This window comes from Watersipora subatra, chromosome 4 (assembly GCF_963576615.1).
Source record: "Watersipora subatra chromosome 4, tzWatSuba1.1, whole genome shotgun sequence".
Taxonomy (NCBI): Eukaryota; Metazoa; Bryozoa; class Gymnolaemata; order Cheilostomatida; family Watersiporidae; genus Watersipora; species Watersipora subatra.
Window position 1 is genome coordinate 58,820,631 of NC_088711.1, and position 22,563 is coordinate 58,843,193.

Sequence of the window (22,563 nt, forward strand, 5' to 3'; positions counted from 1 at the left end):
AGAAATACAATTTGTTACCAAAAAAGCAGTTTAATTCCTTGTCATTCCATCTTTAATTGGAAAGGTCAAAGAGTTTTAGGATTTTAAGTGCAATAAGCAAGAACAGTACCTCCAGTAATGAAAAGATGACCAAATACTAGTTCTTCCAAAATCTAATTATTTTTTTGTCAAGAAAAGACATAGAAAGACCACATTGTAAGCAACGGTTAAAAGAGTGCAATATATTAATTCAATTTTGAGCAGCTAGTTCCTTGAACAATGAGCCCCATAATACAAGTACTTAAATACCGTTTCACGCTATGATGAAAAATGTTTATGTATTTGACTCCTTTTATATCCTCAAATAGTCTAATTGTTTGTATAGGTGGTTACATGTTGGCAGGTTCTGTACAGCGGTACCGTCTTGATACCTACAGCTGGTCACCTATTCCAGCAGTCAATACGCACCAGCTGCGTGTCTCAAAGGCTTTTGTCTTGCGAAATTCAATACCGAAAGTTTAACAATGCACACGAAAAAACATTGGTCATGTATCCGCCAGCACAGGTGTTGTTAAGTCGAGTATGATAGTGCGCGCCCTGCTACAGTTGACACCTTTATTAAACTGACTACTTGATAATTTATCATACTTTCACACAGGAAGATTAGAAGGTAAGGAGATTAGAATTAGGACTAAAATTTATGTCAAAAGTTGGCAAGGAATTCTCATATTTGTATAAAAATGGTTTATAATGAGCACTGAATTGCTTTTGGCTAAAGAATTTAGCAGAAAACTATAAATGATAAACAAGGTTAGGTGCATGGGCTAGTAATCTTTGCTTAGAGACCAATGAAAACACTTATAAGCAAACGCTGCTGTATGGCGATACAGATAAATCATAAAAATGTAGTTGCTGACAAGTTGAGTTGATCTGCTATTGGTTGCCGTAAATCACTTCAACTTGACGTAGACTTGGAGGTTGATCTACCTTTTGCACAAGAGAGTTGTCTAATAGACCATTGCTTAGCCTAAACTTGCTTACTGATCAGCGCTGACATGTTTACAGAATAATGCTGACTTACAGGGCTGCAAACAGATTACCAATTAAAATTATTTTGGCATAAAGTTATTAAATTGCTTTTTGTTGCCGTTTTAAATTTAAACCACTTTGATATTTCAGTTGAAACTTTTCAAAATACCATTTTAAATTTAATCATTTAGTAAAAACTATAAGGATGACTAATTTTGCAAACTGGAAAACTGTCAGATTGCTAAATTTAACACAGGAGGACACAACCCTTCTACAATATCTCAAAACATAATTTGTTAACGAAATGTTAAGGTTATATATAGTACAGATGTATATTCTATCAACTGTATAACAAAATTCGATGTTACTTGCAATTTTTCATTAAAATGTTTAAGGGCCAACCAATCACAGGTAAGTATCTGGTAAGAGCTAAAATGAAGTGCTCTAAGAGAGAAAAATATTTCTGTCATAGGTAAGTTAGCAAGCGCATACCTAGCGTGTCATTACTTAATCCATAAACTTGATATAGGTACCTCATCCATATAAAGTAATTTTTAACTTTTCTAATGTTTGAATTTAGATATGCCTAAGTTTTAATAATAAAAGTTGCTATTATTAAAAAAAATTAGATTTAAGGAAGCCACACATAGTGTAGAATATATATTTGTTAAAATCCTAACCCATGCAGCGATATGGTATATAAACAATGTCTTCATGTATTGCTGCATCTAAAAGGTGTTGACTGTACTAGGAGTTATAGTTGCGGATTATGACTCGCCTTCCAATACGGTTATCATGGCTATAGTATTATTATAGACCGCACATGAGTCGAAGGATTAGGTGGTGTTGAGCCAAAGTTCATTGATAAGGCATGCCAACAGCTTAGCACCTGCGAATCCATACCTCTCTCTTGCCACGGATTAGCTTTGAATCTCATAAAACTGTTGGATTAGAACACAGAGTTTATTGGAGGCAGCTGCCAGAACAAGTTTGACATTGCCGTCACAAGGTATAACTTTGAATGAGTGGATCTTTCTTCATCATTTCTTTAGCTGCTGTTGGCTGAGAAGGTTTTTGCCGTCAAATATCTTTACGATGCCAAAAGAGAGTGAGGATGATTTTTTGCTGACGGAGGAAGAGATCTTACAGAAAAGAAAAAGGTAAGTACTACTAAAGAGTTGCTGCAGCGCTGTTTTTCGGCGAGGGAGCGCTTATCAGCACAATGTTGTCTCTAGTTGTAATTACAGAGTGTTAAAATATAGATAAAGAGACAAGGAACACCTGTTGCTCAGTTAAACATGATAATATAGATTCTGCGCCAACATTCTTTGCTTTGGTTAGTTTGCCAGCTACACACCGATTCTCGTTGCGTGGTGATTCGAGCAGCTTCAGGTGACAGGACTGTCAGTGAGGAGGTATTTCTCTCTCTCACTTTTAATGGTAATTTATTCTCCTATTTGGTTTTAAGAAGAATTACGTGCTGAAGTACAAGTTGGTTTCTTGAATAATAAGTCCGACGGAAGAAGAATTGCCTGGCATTGTTTATGTTCGCCGATTAACAGCTCCTGCCGCCAGGTGCTACCGGAGTCTGCGAGCTGTTGAGGCCAATGATGGGTAGATAATAATGCCAGAAGCACAAACAAAAACTAGTTGAAAGGTATTGACTACCTTTACTGAAACACTCACGAGTTTACTCTATGATAGACAATCCATTTATGTATATGGTAACTCTATGAATGTGTGCATGTACATTAAAGGCTGCAGCACACTGGAGAAATATTTACTAAGTTTATGACCAAATTTGTGAGCAATGGCGCTGCAGCTGACCCTAGTGGAGAAGAGTTAAGTATTCACAGGTACATTGGTTGCCTGATTGCCAGAGTTCTTATTTTAAAACTGGAACTGAAAAATAGTAGCTCAACTTATATGAAAACGGAAACACAGTTGGTCTAAGATAATATAACGTAACGCCATGATGAATAAAATTTGCTTACTAAACAAAATTATCAAAAATGAATACTAAAGAATTTATATACCAACCGTTAGCAAAAAGACATGTCTATTAATGTCAAGGACAAAAAATGACGCTCACTCATGTTTCTCGCATGCTGTACGATGCGTTTTTGCAATGCTGATGCTATGACTAGCATTTTGCAACAGTTTTTGTATCATCTCCAGTATGCTCCAGCTTTCTATGCAATTGTAACAACTCTGTTTTCACTGATTATATTCTTGTTATGACACGGAAAGCTGATGAAACTTTATCTTTATTTTTAGAAATTGTCGATGTTGTTTCTCAAACACAAAATCTTAATTTCGTTTACTTGGTACGCGTAGTCGTTCAACTTGCTATTTTTATGGACATGAGACACTGCCAAGGTGCTGTCAGCGACACTTAATTCATTGGCTCACCATTCTTGATCTCTAGAGCTTGTGTAAGAAATTTCTGTATATTCTTGTATTTATTATTAGGAGAGAACATATAAGACTAACGTGTCAATATACAGATGGCAGTCATGGCAAGTGCTTGCTGTGACAGATATCTCAAGGAGATAGCGTATAATCATCATGCCCGAGAGTATTATGTATAAATCCATAGATTTTCCTAAAAATGATGGATGGATAAAATGGATTATCCGTCGTCTATTCTTGCCAGCAAATCACATTACAATCCTGTAGCGGTATACGTTGGTCGATAGCAAGCATTCACGGAATGCTACGCTGTATCAAAGGTTTTCACCTTGGCTTAACATAATATTTTTTTAAGGGGTTAAGAATTTTAGAAACAATTTTGATACTTCTATTGCTACTTCTATTGATACTTCTACTTGACTGAACTCTGTGGTGTGTGAATGGCATTCTCTTTGTTTAGTGAAAATAAGCTACCCTACTTGTATAAACAGGCGATTCGGTCGGCGTCTTTCACTCTAAGTTTTTTTGTAAAGTTATAGTTAGGCGAATAAAGACTCTGCGTTTGGTTAAAGAGCCTAAATTGGATATAAATCATTCAAGTAATACAAACAGAACGACGTATTGAAATGAGACCAGCGTTTACAATAGTGTCAAAGGCTAAAAGAGTCATACTTGCTCTAGGGCTCCATTGAATACGATTAGCGACTTCATCAGTTGGTCTAACGTACTTCACACAAAGTTGGACAGTCGAAAGACATTCTGTGTATTGTTGGTGAAGAGATTCAACTCGGACTTGTGAAAAGCAATTAATTGGAATGGAAATAACCTCATTGAATATTCAAATAGAGAAGTGACTACTGGAGGCAAGGAAAGTTTTTTCGAATTACCGTGTAGCTAGTCAAAGATGATTTATTGGCCGTCTAGAGCAAGCAATTAACTCCCTCGCTCTCAGTGCTAAATTCACACAAATTCAACTGCTGTCAATAGCTATTCCAGGTTGTAAACGATTGTATTCGCCTGCTTTTAGCCAATTACGTAAGATAGTTAGACACGGTATATGCGGGCAGGCGGTTGCTCGGGTGGACAATAGGACAATACTGTTGAAATCAAATTATATAGCAAAAAATTTAAAGAAATAAAACACGGCCAGCTTGTCTTTATGTGAGATATTTAACAGACCAGAACCTTCTGAATTGTCTAAAACAGAAATCACATTTACCACTCACTGTACGTGCGGTCATTTGATTGAAGACTAATTGACCAATAGGAAAGCATCATTGCACAGTGGCTAAACATTTGTGATTAGTAGTGCTACTAAACTGCTGAGTATTTTGGCTCAGTAGTAATTAATTATGAACAGGAAATAATTAATTTGCTATTTCCATTTGCTGTTGTAAGGAAATTTAGGGCCCACACTAAAAGTAAAAGGGTTTATGTGTGATAGCTGGCTGACCTGGCAAAGCTGGCTAACCTGTTTGGCTACGCTTGGCGGAATTTTTCTCTGATAAACTTACACAAAATCTTTGTAGACTTTATTTGAAAGCATCAGTATTTTTTCTCATTTGCGATCGATTTTTCGTTCCGATTTTTAGGATGTTTCAAGATTAAAATCAATAAATCGCAGTTAAAATGCTCAGATCAATTGAAAGTGTGATTATGATGTCTATAGCTGCAGAGACAGACAGAATAGAGACACGTATAGAGATGCATAGTGTTTCAACTTGATTACAATAGCTGATATCAACTATAGCAACAATTACAGCTAATGACATGATTTCGCACGTATTTCTTTAAGCGTTTTAACTCTGATCCAGTTTGGTCAATTCCAAACTTGAAACATCTTGGCAGTCAGATGACCTCAAACAACAACAAGAATCACAAATTGTAGAAAACTACCGATACTTTCATTTAATATCGACAAAAATTTGTAAAAGTTTGTTCTTAAAACCAAAGTGTGTAAAAATAGTAATTTACGGCTGCGTAATATCAGATGGTGTTCAATGGAAGCAAAGCCTATATTAATATAATATATCTAATTAAGATATTGTAATATCTAATAAGATATAACAAATAATAAGACATTAATTATAAGATAATATGTAAGAGCACATTAGCAGGAAGAGAGCTTATCTAATGGTGACGCGCACATTTTTACAAGACACACAAACTGCGCACATTGTTCCAAGGCATACAAACTGCGCACATTGTTCCAAGGCATACAAACTGAGGCAAAAGGCGAGCATATCCTTAGTATAAACTGGATGGTGCATTTTAGCTGACATGTTCTGCTGATATTTCCTTTTTTAGCCACACGGGATATACCTACATCGTGTAGTCGGAGTCACATGTTCAACTCTAAAACATTATTATGTATTTCAGTATGATTGTTTACGCAAAAGAACATACATATATGTATAATAGTTGAAGAGATTTTATGCATATAAAACGAGTCACATAAATTTGACATGGTTTGGATGTTGGTATATCAGCTCTGGTAATCTAGCTTGCTGATCGTTGAATGTGGAGACATACTTATCTCTCATATATGTTACAAATCACCAGAGTGGATGAGTATATCTCAAATTGTAATGTTTTATGAAAATTAGACTGGAACATTTAAACTGCCTTGCGTTTATTTATTCTTTCCACTCAGCTATGTTGAAACCATCAGAAATACCTATTTACTGATATGATCTAGCCCTAGAACTAATGTTCAACTAAAAAAAAGAACTAGGTGCCAAAGCTATTTTTACTCTAGACATCAATTATTGTATTCTGCAGCTCTTAACAATGCAATTCTCCTTTCAGCAAAAAGGAGAGACAAGATAAAAAACAGAAACGTGAGCGAAAAAGGTTAAAGAAGACTCAAGAGAATATGGAGAGGAAATCTTTTCGAATGATGCAGCCTGCGACTACGCAAGCACCAGCCATATTGGGCGAGGGCCGTCGACTGAGATCGGATATTTCTTCGGATTTAGGCAGAGGTAAGAGCAAGGCTAATTCCATAACAAACTAACAAACAAACACCTTGTTGTTATTGTGTTATCGAGTGCCGGAGTAAATCGCCTGTATGACCTCTGACCGCAGTATCGACTGACTGCAGTGCCAAGCAGGATTACCAGTTTAATAAGACAAGTGAGGGATAAAATATGAGCAATGCATTAGCTAAGAGGCGCCATCCGCTCATCGCTCCAAAGTTAGTGTCTGACTACGTATCAACAGCTTCAGGAATTTCAAGTTTATATCGCTTGCAGTAGTAGCATACCCATTTAGTTTATTTCTACTGCTAGCAGAGGAATTGCCTATTGGTTTGATCTCTGCAAGAGACTTCAACAATAATCAAACAGTTTTTAAGGTCAAAAGTTTTTGATATTCTCGCAACAATTTTGGTTTCAGAACTGTAAAGTTACGAACCACTCCAAAGTAATTATGCATTTGTTAGATATTTTGTTAACTGCATAAAAACACTAAACTAGTAATATGAAGTAAAGGTGCTCAAATTTTTAGAAAAACTGAGGTAAAATGGTGGATTTCGCGTTGTACAAGTTTAGCCAACTGGCTACGGTTCAGTCAGGTATCGAGAGCTGCAGCAAAAATGACACCTAATTTGCAACCATTCTTCTCTGACGATTTTGCATAACTATTAAAGGTAAATTTTAATTTCTAAAATTAGTTAGTCGCCGTCTAGATAATACAACAGCAAAGAAAATAAATTGTGTACACACTTGCAACCTCTTCAGATCTGATTGAAGTTGTTCGCAAGCGTTGGAATGGAAACAGCCTAAAGAATTACATAACGCCGTGTGGTCTGCCACTAAGCGTCTATAATGAGCTCTGAAATGCGGAGTGAGCTCGGAGAAGGCACTCGAGAAACAGCCTTATAATACCCCCTCCAGGTGTGCGAGAGTATTTAAATAAAAGAATATTCCGGAACTTAGCTGTTTGGACTCTTAAAGATCAACTACAGAAATTCTTAGTAGACTTCATCAAAAAGTATCGATATTTTTCTATCATCTGAGATTGTTTTTGATGTTTCAAGATTAAAATCAACAAAACTTCATCGCGATTAAAAAGCTCAGACAAGAAATGCGTGCGAAATGACATCACTAGTTGTTATCGCTGTGACAGGTGATATCGGCTATTGTGTTCAAGTTGGAGCGTTACGCGTCTCTATTCTGTTGGTCTCTTTGCAAATACATGTATATAATCACATAATTTGTCAATCGCACTTTTGCTTGATCTGAGTGTTTGACCCGCGATCAAGTTTGATCGATTTTAATCTTGAAACATACTGGCAGTCAGATCACCTCAAGCATAAAAAACAATCGCAAATGTTAAAAATACTGATATTTTCTGATAAAATATCTTAAAATTTTCTGCAAGTTCATCTTCAACTGTTCTCAGATAACTTGTTTGTAAATAACGAAAATTATTTTGTTTTGTTTATCAACGAAATTCGAAATCCGATTCAAAACATTTTTTGGTGGTTTATTTATTCATTCTAGGACCATCTGTATTTTTTTCAATTTTTTATCTTCTAGTAACGATTGAAACAAACATGGATGCATCTAGCGAGCCCTATCCAAAGGTGCCGGGTATTGTATTAATCATCCGTCATTGTCTTTGGTGTTTCATTAATCATTCTTATTCTTGCATTAGGTAACTAGTTTTATGAATTCAACTTACAGCCAAGGAGGTAGTTATAGCATAAACTGAACGTGGTACAACAGAACCTCTGCTTGTGGTAGCCTTAACATGCGAGTTTTACCTGTGAGGTAAAATTTAGACAAATATTAGGCTTAGCTCCTGAAGTAATTTTTATAAGATATGGCAGTTTTATAAACAAAAGTGAAAGGGCTAAAATAAACAGACAAACATACTACAATTTTACTTATCAAGCAGGCTTTGAAAAAATTTAGATTCGCGTGTAGCAGTTCCACTACTTTCACGTTCAACTTGACTTCCTTTAAAAACAGGGTGATGGAACAGATTCTACACTTTGATCTTGGCATGACTTATGCCAAAACCAATTATGTGTTTTGTCTACATAATTTGTAAAGATTAAATACATTTTGACAAAAAGCACAGCAATTCCTGGCTGTAGCTCTCTCACTAATAGCAGGGGGCATAAATCCAAAAACAATTTATTGTTGAACCCATCAACTATGACAAACCTTTTTCATGATTCTCGATTAAGTTTATGGTTCAACTTTTTTGCTTTTTGTAGACTTGGCCGAGCTGAGGGCAAACGATATCAACTCAGACGATGGAAGATTTTTAGGTCGACAATCAACGAGTAGTAGCATTACTCCATCTGCTAGAGAAACCTTCAACTGCGTGTGCACCAACTGCCCCGGGGAGGCGAGCACTTGCACCTCTGACTACATGGTGAGCTGAAAACTTGACAGATTGAGTGTGTTTTGCCCCTCCCTTGCAGAGTCCAGGGCAGCCCAGTACTAACGGATATACCAGCAGGTTGCACCTACCTGTTTGAATTGTCAGAAGAAACACAAATGGATCTGATTGAATATTTTAACTAGCTTATGCCGTATGCATCGTATAGAGTAGCCGTTTTAGTTAAATTAGCTCTAAAAATAGACCCACTCGCAGCTTCTAATTATAAAGGTGCTCTTACACCAGGACGATTTGTCAGGTGTTTCCGCTGAGAGAGTCAGAATTAGAATAGCTTCCAATCTGTTTAAGATTTGAAAAACGTTTTTTGCAAATACTTTATAACAAACCAATTGAACTTCGACTGTACAAAATGCGTCATTTTTAGCCAATGAAATACAACATCGATATCTATTCCATATGCTTGTATTTACAATGTTATGAACATTGCGAGATATTATTGGTCAAGTCTATATTGTACTCCGTCAAAGATGGCTGTTAAAAATGGACAACAATAGTATGTAGCATTTTACTAATCTCGTGTTGGCAACTGGGAAAAAGCTGCTTTTCCAACCGTTTTTCGTTTTATACCAAACAGACTTTGTCGGCGTGGAAGCAACTCCGGTAAATCGTCCTGGCGTAAACGCAACTTTAAACACAAAACATATACAAACCGATGTGGTAAGTTAAAAGGGAGGCAACAGCATCAGCTCTAGGCCCACCTTGTTCTGTTCAAGGTGCCAACATATCTTTCTCATCTCATCGACTAACTCTGCAAATGATACACACACTCTATATTTGAGAGAGTTTCCAGAAATGATTGTTTTTTATTGAATGAAATGAAAAAATTGTTGCAAGTTAGTTTTGCCAATATGCAGGGAGTGTCGGAACTATTTTCAAACAATGAACTTCAAATACGGGATTGTGAAAAAAACCTTGGCAAGATTAACTCTTTAGTAGTGTCACCTGAATGACATTTTCTAACTTAGCAACCATGGGCAGCGTGATCAGGCCATTAATGTAATATGCACCTTTGTGTCCTGCCGCCACTCAGTCACGACAGAGAAAGCTAATCTTAAACTGCATGCAAAAATGCTAAATAAGCCCATTTCAAGAATTTCAGCAAATAGATGTCAGCGCATACTCAGAAAAAAAGGTCAGCAGCTGCAATGAGAAGCTATTGATCTTGGGCCAATCTGTACGACTGCAGATAAAAAACTACAGGCCTATATAATCACGCCCCGTCGATGTGAAGTTAAACCATTCCATTATTGGCTTTGTATGTTAAAATCACTGCACGTTGGAGCAAATATTTTTATAAACATGTATTATAATTTGTTTAATTCGTTCCAGAAAACAATAACAAATATTTCAAGTAACTGCATATAGCATTAATACAAATACATTATACAGGATTGTGAAATACTAAATCTAAAATCATATGTTAAAACTGAAGTACTAATCTATAATTTAATAATCTATAGAAAGAGGGTTTTATTATTACTGTATCCCAAGACACACGAACATACATGTAAGTGTTGACTCAGCAATGAATAAGTTCAAGGGTGGAATGCATGATGGAGATATGCTTACTCTAACTTACACCAAATATAATATAAATTAATGTAATTTATTTTCTCTTATTATTTATAAATTTGATTTTTAAAAGTCTACCAACATTTTTGCATTCTTTATTTACAAAACTTTAATGTTTCAAGAAATCTTGGGCATCGTATGCTCGACTTAGTTTGTATGTCGAATCAAGTTTTATTTTGTATGTCAAACCAATTTGTAGAGCTGATCGTATTTATCCATGATTATGCTACAAATTCATCTACCAAAAGGAGTTGTCCCTGCATGCGCTTTTTTGAAGAAAAAATCATTCTATGTGATCGAAATATTCTACATATTTTACTATCTGCAAATTATTTCCTACACTTTCAGTGCACGGCCTTGACATTCAAAGACGAATCGGGCGAATACACTACCTACAGCTGTCTCAATCACTCAGAAAACTTCATGCAGTTAGCGTACTGCGAAGGTGGCCGGGAAGGAAAGTCTACTCAAAACACCATACGGACAATCTGCTGCAGCGGTGATATGTGCAATGACGTTCCGGCACCACGACTTCCAAGCACAGACATAACCATTATACAATCTCGTGAGTCTGATTTCTTTTATAATTTTTGCAGTAAACTGTCTGAATTTTATCGAAACAGTTTACTCGAAACAAAAAATAAACTGAAAAAATTAGATCTGTGCTTTTGCGGCATAGCAGTATTCAAAATCTTCCAAAACATTGAGCTTTAAACCAGTTTTGTGCTAAAACTAGTGAACATTGCGAACTGTGTAAATCACAATAAGGCTGTTCAATTTTTAAACCTAAAATTAAAAAATTTTTTTATAATTTGATGAAGTATAGTTTTGTTGATCTTATATGAAAGCACGGCACAACGTCGGTGCACCTTGCCACACACGATGTACAAACAGATACATATCATAATAAACACAATAATGATAATGTTATACGTCTGTACAAATACGAGTAGCGTCAGCAAACAATCTAAGCCGTCGTGAGGAATGCGCTGTCGTTAAATAGATACATGCGTGTATTATATAACAATACCTTTAGGTAATATAATAAATATTTGTCAAGATGCTTTGAGCTATTATCACATTGGAGGTAATCAAAACATTCTCATAGTCACTCAATATATCCCATTATTCGACCGGACCACACAAAGTCGCCAGGATGGGAATTTGACTGAACAAAAATAATAGCGATAGCAATGCGAGATTCTCAGTCTAATTCTATATTGACACTTGGGGTCATTTGTTGGATGTCCCTATAATTTGAATGCTCTTTGTAATAGCTTTTGCTAATTGCTGACAATAGAATGACTGACAATCAAAGAAACGTCTTGTATTGATCGCATTGGCCTTTTAACCTGTTTCCACTCACCCGCGACTTCTACCAGGCAACTTACTGTCGTGTCTTGCCAAAATTGTAGCTACCTAAAACGGTAATTTGCACAAATTTATGAGACTGTAGAGTGTAGTGTAATTAGGATAACATGCCTCATGCCATCATAACAATCCATCATAACCTAAGTGTTCCGCTCTGTTTTATAGTGATGCTATCAATTAAAAGTGAATCGCGTTTTCCTACAAGACACTTGGTCAGACACCCTGTGCAGGTGCTCTGAAGATGCTCATAGGAATTCGTACTTGGTAAATGATATATAGATTGCTCTAGAATTAATCATCCATCAGAACCAGATGTTTAGAAGTATTTTTATTTCTGCCAGATTTTCTTAATTACAATTTCGTATAATCCCAATTCGCAGGTGGGGAACATTATAGTTTATTTCGACAAATACAAACAGCATCGAGTCAGATCAACTCTGAAACAATGATTCATGCGAGGCTGAGAGCCAAAAGGTTTATCATGTCAGTAGATATACAAATATGGTAGAACAATAGGGCTATTATAGGCAGCTGATACCAAAGTTATTGCCTAGTTTTGACCAAATTGACATCTGCAAAAATTTAAACAAAATTCAAACATGAAAACTAAAAAAGCTGGTACAAGAAGTATAACAACACATTTCCTTTCTCGATGCCAGTCTCAGTTTCCGCTGTCATCCAACATTTATTTCCTAGTTAAATTTTGCTAATAGAAAACAGCTGTTTAAATTATTTTATAACTCAAGTTTTCATATTGTTATTATTAATATTTATGGTACACATTCTATTTAAAATAGTTTTGGCTATATCTGCATATCTACATATATTCATGTACACAAACTTCTTCTACTTGTCACAAAATTCAAAGCATAAATATTTAGACTGCATACTTTAGTAACCCTTTCGTACTAACTCTCTTGTAAAAACTTACGTATATTTTCATGTAAGCTCCGAATAACATCAGTGGGATCTAAAATATATATTTTAGATTGAGTTGATATACTGAGAGAATACAAGCTGTATGTTGTAATAATAGCTGCCAAGCCTGTTATCCTTTGTTAACATTTTGCTACACCAAGTAGCATGTAGTACAACAATACGGCGGTGCAGTTTCCTCTGTAACTACTCAATGCCCAATATGGATTTCCTTTTACCATGAGCAAACAATGAAGGCCTCACTGTAAAGCAAATTGAAAAAGGCTCCATGATACTCTTTCTCAAATATACTTAAAGTACTGACATAACATAGACGCAAGGTACAAATGTTACATCTAAGCAATATCCAATAGATGTATCACGATGTATTCTATTTCAGAAACAGAAGGAGTTTCTTACATCCACCCAGCTGTATTTCTAGTTGTCCCCTCCGTGCTCTGTATTCTCCTCCTTCTCCTCACCATCCTTTTCATCTACAAAAGATTCACATCTTCGCAAGAGAAACGGAAGGAGAAAAAGAGGGTGCGCAACGATCTTGGTGACAACCTCTCAGCCCAGCCTCTCACAGATGACTGTAGCATTGAGGTAATTTATGCTGCCTTACATAATAAAAACTTAGGAACACATGCTCAATAGACCTTTCTTAACCCTTTATGACCTATTTTAAAAGAGCTGCTATAGACAAGAGTGATTTAGCCCGAGTTATAGCCAAGTTCTGGGGGTTACCGCAGTAGCTTTAGACTTTACACATCTATGGTTCTTTTCTATAATAAGAGCCGTGTCCGTTCATTTTTCCGAAGCCACGCTAAGAGTGTAAAAAAAACAATTGCACTGCATGGGAATTGAACCCAGGTATCTGATTTCAAGCCAAGAGTACTACCACTATCATAGTGGCATAATGCCACTCGATATCCTTACTTCATCACAGAATAATTATCCATTTAGCTATTACACGTGATGATCTCTCAAAGCATTTGGACTGCCTGATATCTGTACCAGTAGATATAACATGAGAAGTCTGTGAGTCTGTATGTTTGTGTCTGCACAATCCTCATGCATATATTTTCAAACAGCTGCACAGAATCTTTTGAAAGTTTGTATGTAGACTACTCACTTCTCAATGAAAGTCTGTCACATAAAGTTGTTAAAAATTGAATTTCACTTACATATATAATCTTCATTAGCTGCCATCTTGAATTTCTACAAATCCACTCAGTAATGGATTTAAACGACAAGTTTTGCTATTTCAAGTGCTCCGCTTGGTTTTAAGTATATGCTCAGAATATTTGTGACGTTTATTTAATATACAAACATGTGACAATAGAAATGTGAGCATTTTAATTTGGAATGTTTAAAAAGTTAATCGTGGTGCTGCGTACGAGTTTCTATAAGAAGGTTTCATAGCGGATGTTAGATTATCATTATGAATGCTGACATGAAGCATTTCCATCGAATAGTTTTACAACATTTTGTGCCCAAACACAGCATTAACGACATTTATTAACCTTTAAAAAGGAGTGAAGGAAAAGTGGAGAAAAATGATAGTTTGACATTTAACTCGTTGTAACAAATGAAAAATTTGTAACAATCAAATAAAAATCAAATTATTGCTGCTTATTGTTTCTGTTCATTGTCTTACGAAAAACCCGATATAGTGCATGATTTGTACATAACAATTTATGTTTTCAAGCTATGGCGAACTATGAAAGATATGAATCACATTCATACATTTCATGTAAACTCCTTCCAGTAGAAACAAAAACTTATTATTTGATTTATTGTTTATTAATAGTTTGTGGTTTAAAAAACAGAGTTTGGCACTGAAAACATTAAAATGAATCTTTATATAAGTGTAAATATGAACTGAATCTCGTCTGACGTCATTTCCACCGCCATAATTGGTTGACTCTAATGTCACAACCATCTTTCTTCACTTGTACCAAATCTATTCATTGAAATAGCACTGAAATATATCCATACTGAAGTATTCAGGGTGTAAAAGTCTGTAGGTTGGCTGCCACATTCTATTTCAAAGGAATCACAGAGCCAAGTATAGGCTCCATGTCTGGATCAGTAAATATGCATCGGAATCTGAGTCATGATTCATGATTCATCATTCATTAGTTTTCTTTTGTCTAACTTTGTCTGAGGATCTACTCAAATTCTAAAATTGTTTTAACAATTTTGTTCATATTTTCATTCCTTATTAGTGAAGAGAGCGAGTAAACACTGGCAGGTTAAGTGTTTGCTGTTTTAATGAATGTTGTTTGTTGTTTTTAGTTGCCTGACCCAACTAGTGGAAGTGGATCTGGTATGCCAATGTTAGTACAAAGAACCATCGCTAAGAGTGTCACACTCCTCGATCAGATTGGTATGTATTTGTTTAAGATTGTAAAAACAAACCATTTAACCCAAGCTGTGTCAACATGAAACATTGAATGTAAACTAATGCATTGGGCGGCAAAATAAGAAAACAGGTTTGAGGCCCTCACGTGCGTTCAAATGGGCATTTAAAGAAATTTCTTGAAAATTTACGAGTCTTAGTTTAGATTTAATTTGATTAAAGTTTGAGAAATTACTTAGAGATGGAAAGAGTGGCTGAATCATTATTCGGCTGGTCTGAAGAGGCGGAGAGGGGAGATAAAGCATGCTCGAGGGGCAGCCAGTACAAACACTTAGTGATAACAATTAGCTTATACTCTCGACTGAATGGCTTGCCAATCGCTACTCACCTCTCTTCTATGCGCGAGCAATTTGATTATTACACATTTTACACCCGCCGCTTTGTTCTCTTTTTCCCTGCGCGTTTGCTTAAGTCACGATGTCGCCAGTTCTTTGCCTCTATTAGTCTCAATCATTCATTATGCACTGGCCCCGCGGCAGCACCGACGCTTATTATTGGGTCAGCCAGCTCACTGAGCATTTACCTCACGGCGTGACACATGGCTGCTTCTTACTCGCTTTCCGGAAGTTTCTAAACATTCCAAAAACTTGTCATTAATGATGACGCGAACAAGATGATAGTTTGAAACCTTTCTGCATAGATCAAATTACAAATAAATTGTATTTTACTTTCTTTATTGTCATTTATGAACACGGATTTTCGTGTCGCTTTAGAGAAAGTTGTGGTCATGTCCGGTATGATTAATAACAATATTTTACAGCTTAATATAAGGAAAGGGACGGTTGTATCGCGTCTCTCATCGTGATAGCAATAAAATAAAGATTAGCCTTTAGAAACTAGGTTTTATTAAGTTGCACTGTGACTGGCACCGACCTTCATAGAACCCTGGCTAACAAATTCGTGTCAGTTTAATACCCTTAAGCAAAGGTTGAGCAATTTGACAGCATGAATATCTGAACTCTTATTCATTTTCAAACTGAAAGTTGCCCGTGTTCAGGGTATGATTTGATTCCGTGTTTTTTCATTCTAGTGGTAACTTAGACTTCCAAGTTACAACTAACTTACATGTAGGTGTCGTCTGCTGAGACTCAGTTTTAATACTCTGTCAGAACAGGACAAGGTATTCACATCAATAAACACGTACAAGCTTTATGTTTCATATAATCTTAAAAAAGGCCATGCTCGAGGATTTTTAGAATCGTTGAAACATTGTTAAAAAAAGCTTCACATTTTCCAGCGAATGGAAATGTGAAGTTTTGTGTTTATATGTTCATAAAGTGTGTTTATATGTTCATAAAGTGTGTTTATATGTTCATAAAGTGTGTTTATATGTTCATAAAGTGTGTTTATATGTTCATAAAGTGTGTTTATATGAAAAAAAGTGCCATAATTAAAATTGACATTTTCCAAATGATTGTCTGTGTTTTTTCACTGTTTTTAAAGCTTAAAGGTTTTGCAAGTGATTGGTACAGCCATCGGTTTGATTCTGCAACCTGTCAGGTTAACATTATTGTTACGACACAATGAGTTATGGAATATGCAAAACAATTTGTATTGTTTTGTTTCTAAAATGCACTAATGTCTATTAGACTGTCACATAAGTTAGGCAATTGATTAGATAACACCTGCTGACATCTGCCAGGAGCAACGCAACCGATGTTAATGAATCTCCTTAGTGGCTGTACTGAAAAACCATCCATCACTGATCAGTTCTTTCCTTCCAGTTGTGATGAAACATTCAATCTTATACCTCCTTTTTAATCCTGTTACAAAAAGCAAAGCCTCTCGCATTGACGTTATCCTCAGTTTGGTGAACTTGCTCATGCTCAGCAAAAATAATATATTATTTTAATATGGCATTTTGCAGGCACAGGGAAATATGGTAAGGTGTACAAAGGCCTGTACCAGAGCAGTCCAGTAGCTGTCAAAATATTCCTATCAAAAGACGTGAATAGCTGGGCGTGGGAGAACGAAATTTACACAACCCTTCTTCTCCGCCACGAAAACATATTGGGATTCATAGCTTCTGATATGATCTCTTCAGACTCTGTCACACAGTTCTGGTAAGCTGTTCGCTGAATTGCTGGTTTGTTTTTTATAACGCTGACGCTCGAACGCGTGTAGTAACCATAGCGATAAACAATATTTAATATGCTGTTTCATGTAAAGTAAAAGTATTTTATGGCAGCACATTTTAATAGTGCTTCACGGTACTGTGCGGTCAACCACCAGAAGATGCAGTTCATAAATTCTTTCAACTTGAGTTCAAATTAGAACTCAAAGCACTTTGGTGGTTATTGAATAAACTCACCATTTTGTTTCGTTAATTTTGTTATTTAAAAAAACGTCAGTTTGTCAAACTGCGTTTGACAAACTGGCGTTTGTAAGATCGTTGCGCATGCTCTTTATATTGCCTTGACATTTTCCTTCGCGTGTGTTATAGCTCTAGTGTTATTATCTATAGTAAAGTTATCAAATACCAGCCTTCTATATACATACTTGTAAAGCTGTTCATGGAAACAAGGCTGAATCAAACTCTGAAAAGTTATGTTATAAGTGGCATGTTTTACCGCCACAAGACGAAACATAAATTTAATAGCTGTGCACCAAAGAGTTAAACTATAATCTTGTAAGAGGTGACAACCCTTTCTACTCTTGTTTTGCCAAATAAATTTTCGGTTTTTAGTAAACTTACAAAGAAATGAACCCGATGATTAACACATTTTTGTGGGTTCAAACATGGCCATGCATGTAATTTTTTTGTGTAATGTTAATTTATTGTTTAATTACCATGTTTTTTGTATTAAACCATGCTGCCAATATTTGCTCATGTTCATGCATGAATATTTAAATGATGTGTCTTTTTACAAGTTGGCGTCAACTGGTCATAACAATGGACTTTCTGGTCACAGAACGCCTTATCTCACATGATTAATGAGTTTTTGGACTTTATAGGCTCATATGCCATTACCACAAGGACGGCTCTCTCTACGACTTCTTGAACGAGCCGTACAACGTAATAACCCCTTCACAGTGTCTACTTATGCTATATTCAGCCGCATCGGGGCTTGTACACCTCCACACAGAGATCTTTGGAACTCAAGCTAAGCCAGCTATCGCGCACAGGGACATCAAGGTTGGTTTTTAGAAGTTCTTTATATCAATATGTGTTCATTTCAGTTTTGAATGTTTTTTGTTTGGAACTTGCTTTTTGAATGTCAAAAGTTGCCTTTGAATTAGTTGACGAAATTTAGTGGTTTTTCTCATCTGATAATCTCCTAGTACTGACCACGTCTGTCGTGATAGGATTAGAGAGAAATCACAGCTGTCTTATCTAATCAGAAAAAATTGTGGCACAGCCCACTTGAGTCTGATGGGAAGAATTATTAAGCACTTGTTTACTTCAAACATTAAAATATTGAAAGTGAATTTACACAAAACTTTTGTAGATTTTATCAGAAAGTATCAGTATTTTTTCTATCATTTGAGATTGTTTTTGATGTTTGAGGTAATCTGACAACCAGGATGTTTTTAGATTAAAGTCTGCAAAACTTCATCGCGATTAAAACACTCAGATCATGTGAAGGTGCGATTATGACATCTATAGTTGCAAAAAGACCGACAGAATAGAAACGCGGAACGCTGCAACTTGAAGGCGATAGCCAATAACAACTATAGCAATGGTAACAACTAGTGATGCCATTTCGCGCATTTTTTTTTTTGAGCATTTGAACCGCAATCAAGTTTTTCGATTTTAATCTTGAAACATCCTGTCAGTCAGATCACCTCAATTTTCAAAAACAATTGCAAATGATAGAAAATTACTGATATTTTCTGATAAAATATGCAAAAACTTTGTGTAAACTTAGCTTTAAAACAAGATGGAAAGAGCAAAGTTATCTCCTCTTGTATTTAAATTTTTCGTAGCTCAAAATATATTTAATGCAACCTTTTCAGGCCAATTTTATGAGAACATAAAAATACAATGCTGTTTTAAGCATTATTGTTGACAATTTAAAATGTTCAAGTTCAACTTTATGTAGTAGTTGTACTAAGCATTCTACGGAACATTCTAGAGCAAAAACATTCTGGTGAAAGAGGATGGTTCCTGCTGTATAGCTGACCTTGGACTCTCTATGATGCACAAATCGCAAGAGAATGTCCTCCAGTCCAGCTCTACAAACACTATGGTTAGTACCATCTACACTGTACTTCAAACACCCAGTCATTCAGAGATCTCATTGGCTGATTAAACCATGCCTTTAATAATGACACGGTCATTCCAAGGTCATAGCGAACATATTAACTGTATCTGATTCACAAGAGGTTTACTCTTGCTAACAAATATTTACAATGACTGATTAAATATTATAATATCAGTGGTTTGGCTCTGACTATTGCTTCTATTTATAAGTTTTGCACTGGTCTAGGAAAGGAATAGTTTTAATAGAACGTGTCACAACACGTCATTGAAAATACTACTACACATTGTTAGCATTACATAAAGCAGCGGTGTAATGCAGTGATGGCGGTGATACTTATATAAAATGACATTTGATTTCAGGTGGGCACGAAGAGGTACATGGCCCCTGAGCTCCTCGACGAGACTATGAATCATGATGATTTTGAAGCCTACAAAAGGGCAGACATTTATTCCTTCAGCCTGGTTATTTGGGAGACCGCACAGTGCGCCATCAAGGATGGTAAGCATTGAAATTTTCATTTGAGTTTCACGATCTACGAAAATCACCAGACGATTCGATATTGAAAATAGATGATTCATGATATATCGCGATATTATTACTATGTAAAAAAACTTGTAAATTTTTGTTGATATTTTTTTTATATTTCAACTTAAAAAGAAATTATTTCGTGTTCATAAGAATTAAAAACATGTATTTCATGAATACCCTTGTGTTTAAAAGGCCATGGAAGGAGCCTATTATATGACTAAAAAGCCCGTGACTTTTAGTTCCAGTCCGACTGGAACTAAAACTCTAGCGATGACTCAAATTGCATATGACTCTAGCGATTTTCATATTTTCTACCTTAAAAATTACTACCACACAATTAACTCACCATATCGCAAAGCTCTAATTTTCATATCATGTCATATTACTGTCAAGCCAATGGGTAGATGGTAGGTGATGAAGAAAGAAAAATTCTTTGAAAGTGCTAAGACCGATCAGGCATATTCATTAATTAAAAAGGCTAGCTAGCAAGATGGTTCTGACCTGTTATTTGCATATCCTAGAAGTATATGCAGGAGTTGTGTTTGTATGACTCAAATTGTCAAGAATAAACTGAAAAAGTGCCTTAATGGGTGGCGACTCTCCTTTGGACCATGATAAACAAATATGTGTGGTTTCTTTTGTTCAATATTTCATATTGCTTTTGTTTTTTCAATAGTTAACTGTTACAGGATTCCATTAGTGTAAGCCCAAAAACTCGTTGTGGTTCAGTTGTTTTCATAACTTGGTGAGAGAAAATATTGCACGGAGCCTCCTATTGTAACTAATAGGAGGCTCCCTTCTACTAATCCATTTGTTACATACACAAGCAGTTCCCTCTTTTATCAAAAAAACAATGAGCAGTCAGAGTTAAGATGTTTTTATATGGTTCTTAACTGCACAAAATTTGGTAAACAACATGCCTTCTTATTTTGAGCTAGGTGAGAAATCGTCTTACCTCAGCGATCATGATTTTTGGCAACTTTTGCTGTGGCTGATGTATATACTCAATACGTGTACTATTAGTGTAAATGGTTCAAATCTATTCTGAATATTATTTATAGTAGAAAATGACTTGAAAAGTCTAAAGTCATGTGACCTAACACTGAACACTTGCATCTTTGTGGCAAATACAACTGCAAAAGCTTAACAGCTTGCTCTTTGAACAGGCCAAGCAGAAAAGTACCAGATGCCGTATGGAGGAGTAGTTCCTAATGACCCAACCTTTGAAGAGATGAGGCAGGTGGTTGTAGCCCAAAAGAAGAGACCTCCTATACCATGCCACTGGAATAATGACAAGGTAAATTACCACCCAGCCAGTTTGGAATAAGTATAATTGTTACGGATGGACACGAGCTATCCCAGAACTAGAGCACTTGCTGTTAGTTGCCTTACAAGCAAGCTGTGTAGTCTGCCTGGCACACCTTACTATATGATGATAAGCCCTTCTGGCTCCGTGTCACAGCTCATATCGCAGTACTTGAAGTATATAGATATATAAATAAGCACGATTATAATAATTCTAGTGCCAAATATGACAAGCTTGAACCATAAGCCAATCATTGACTAGCCATGTGTCGTAGTAGCACCTTATCAAAGCTGTCAGTATTCCTAAATGAAACTACTAAACAAAGAGGGTTACTCGGAGTTTAAGAATTTTCACAGATTCTCCCCAGCTCTCCCTCATATTGAGCCGATCTTGCTAACCCAGCTTTGCTTTTTGATCCAGATTTTAAAAAGATTTTGCTAGGGATTATGGTAATGCTTCAAGGTCAGTGTTGTTTATGCCACGCTAATTTGTTTACAGATATTTCGCTCCATAAGCAAGCTGATAAAAGAGTGCTGGAGCAACTCGCCCACAGCTCGTCTCTCTATCCTTCGTGTCAAGAAGAATTTGAACTCTTTACTCATAGAAAGTAGAGACTGCAAGGAATTTGTTTAAACACATTTTAGAGGGATATCTTTATTTCGACTATCTATTGCTTGTAAACGTACTACATCTTCTTGGTTAGCATTCCATATTTTTTGTTACAGAATTGTAATATTTTATATTATAATGAGTATATTTATTTTTCTATGCAAAAAGAATAAGCTAATTTTTTTTAATGTAAATAATGTATTTTTTGTCAGACGCAAACTGCGTGTTGTCGTGCATCTAATCACTGCTTCCTGTGAGGGAAGAATCTTTTTATATAATTTCTCATACCAAAGAATTGCTGCCCGATATTTGTACATAGATTGTAGACAGGTTGTTTTGTTCTAGAACATTCTTGCCGCTGTTTGTTGAAGCACACTAACCCGTTGCAATGCCTCCGCACAATGATATTACTGACTATTTTTGAATGAAATTGTTGAAATAAACCAGCATAAAGAGTAACCCTGGTCACTGTGGAAGTGATTATTTTGTCTTCCCAAGCGTGAAGAGATGGTGGCTATTTTGCATAACGTCGAACGATGTTACATAACGAAATACAACAGATGTTAGCTTTAGTTGCGGGATGAGTAAGAGATGGACTCTCCGACTGATTGCCTTCTTATGGTAATGGAATTTTTGCACCGAGTACAAAAGATCACTCGGAGATGTCGACCTCAGGAATCAAATTGCAGAAAAATTAATCTAAGTTCAAAGAAAGTTGAACAATGCTGCTTTGATGAGCCGGGAAGGTGTTGAAATTAAAGATGCCTATTAACTTGTGTTTATCGCATCTCGGTATG

The 22,563-nt window shown here is 35.9% G+C and overlaps 1 protein-coding gene across 1 annotated transcript; it reads left to right on the plus strand.

Annotated features, from left to right (window-relative positions):
* Positions 1-1,854: 1,854 nt before the first annotated feature.
* Positions 1,855-22,219, plus strand: LOC137395230 (activin receptor type-1-like). Its single transcript, XM_068082077.1, has 12 exons — positions 1,855-2,168; positions 6,229-6,404; positions 8,648-8,808; positions 10,756-10,972; positions 13,094-13,299; positions 14,995-15,085; positions 16,986-17,181; positions 18,074-18,254; positions 19,195-19,308; positions 19,683-19,821; positions 21,018-21,148; positions 21,656-22,219. The coding sequence occupies exons 1-12, from the start codon at positions 2,104-2,106 to the stop codon at positions 21,788-21,790; spliced, it is 1,812 nt and encodes a 603-aa protein (XP_067938178.1). The 5' UTR covers positions 1,855-2,103; the 3' UTR covers positions 21,791-22,219.
* Positions 22,220-22,563: the final 344 nt, after the last annotated feature.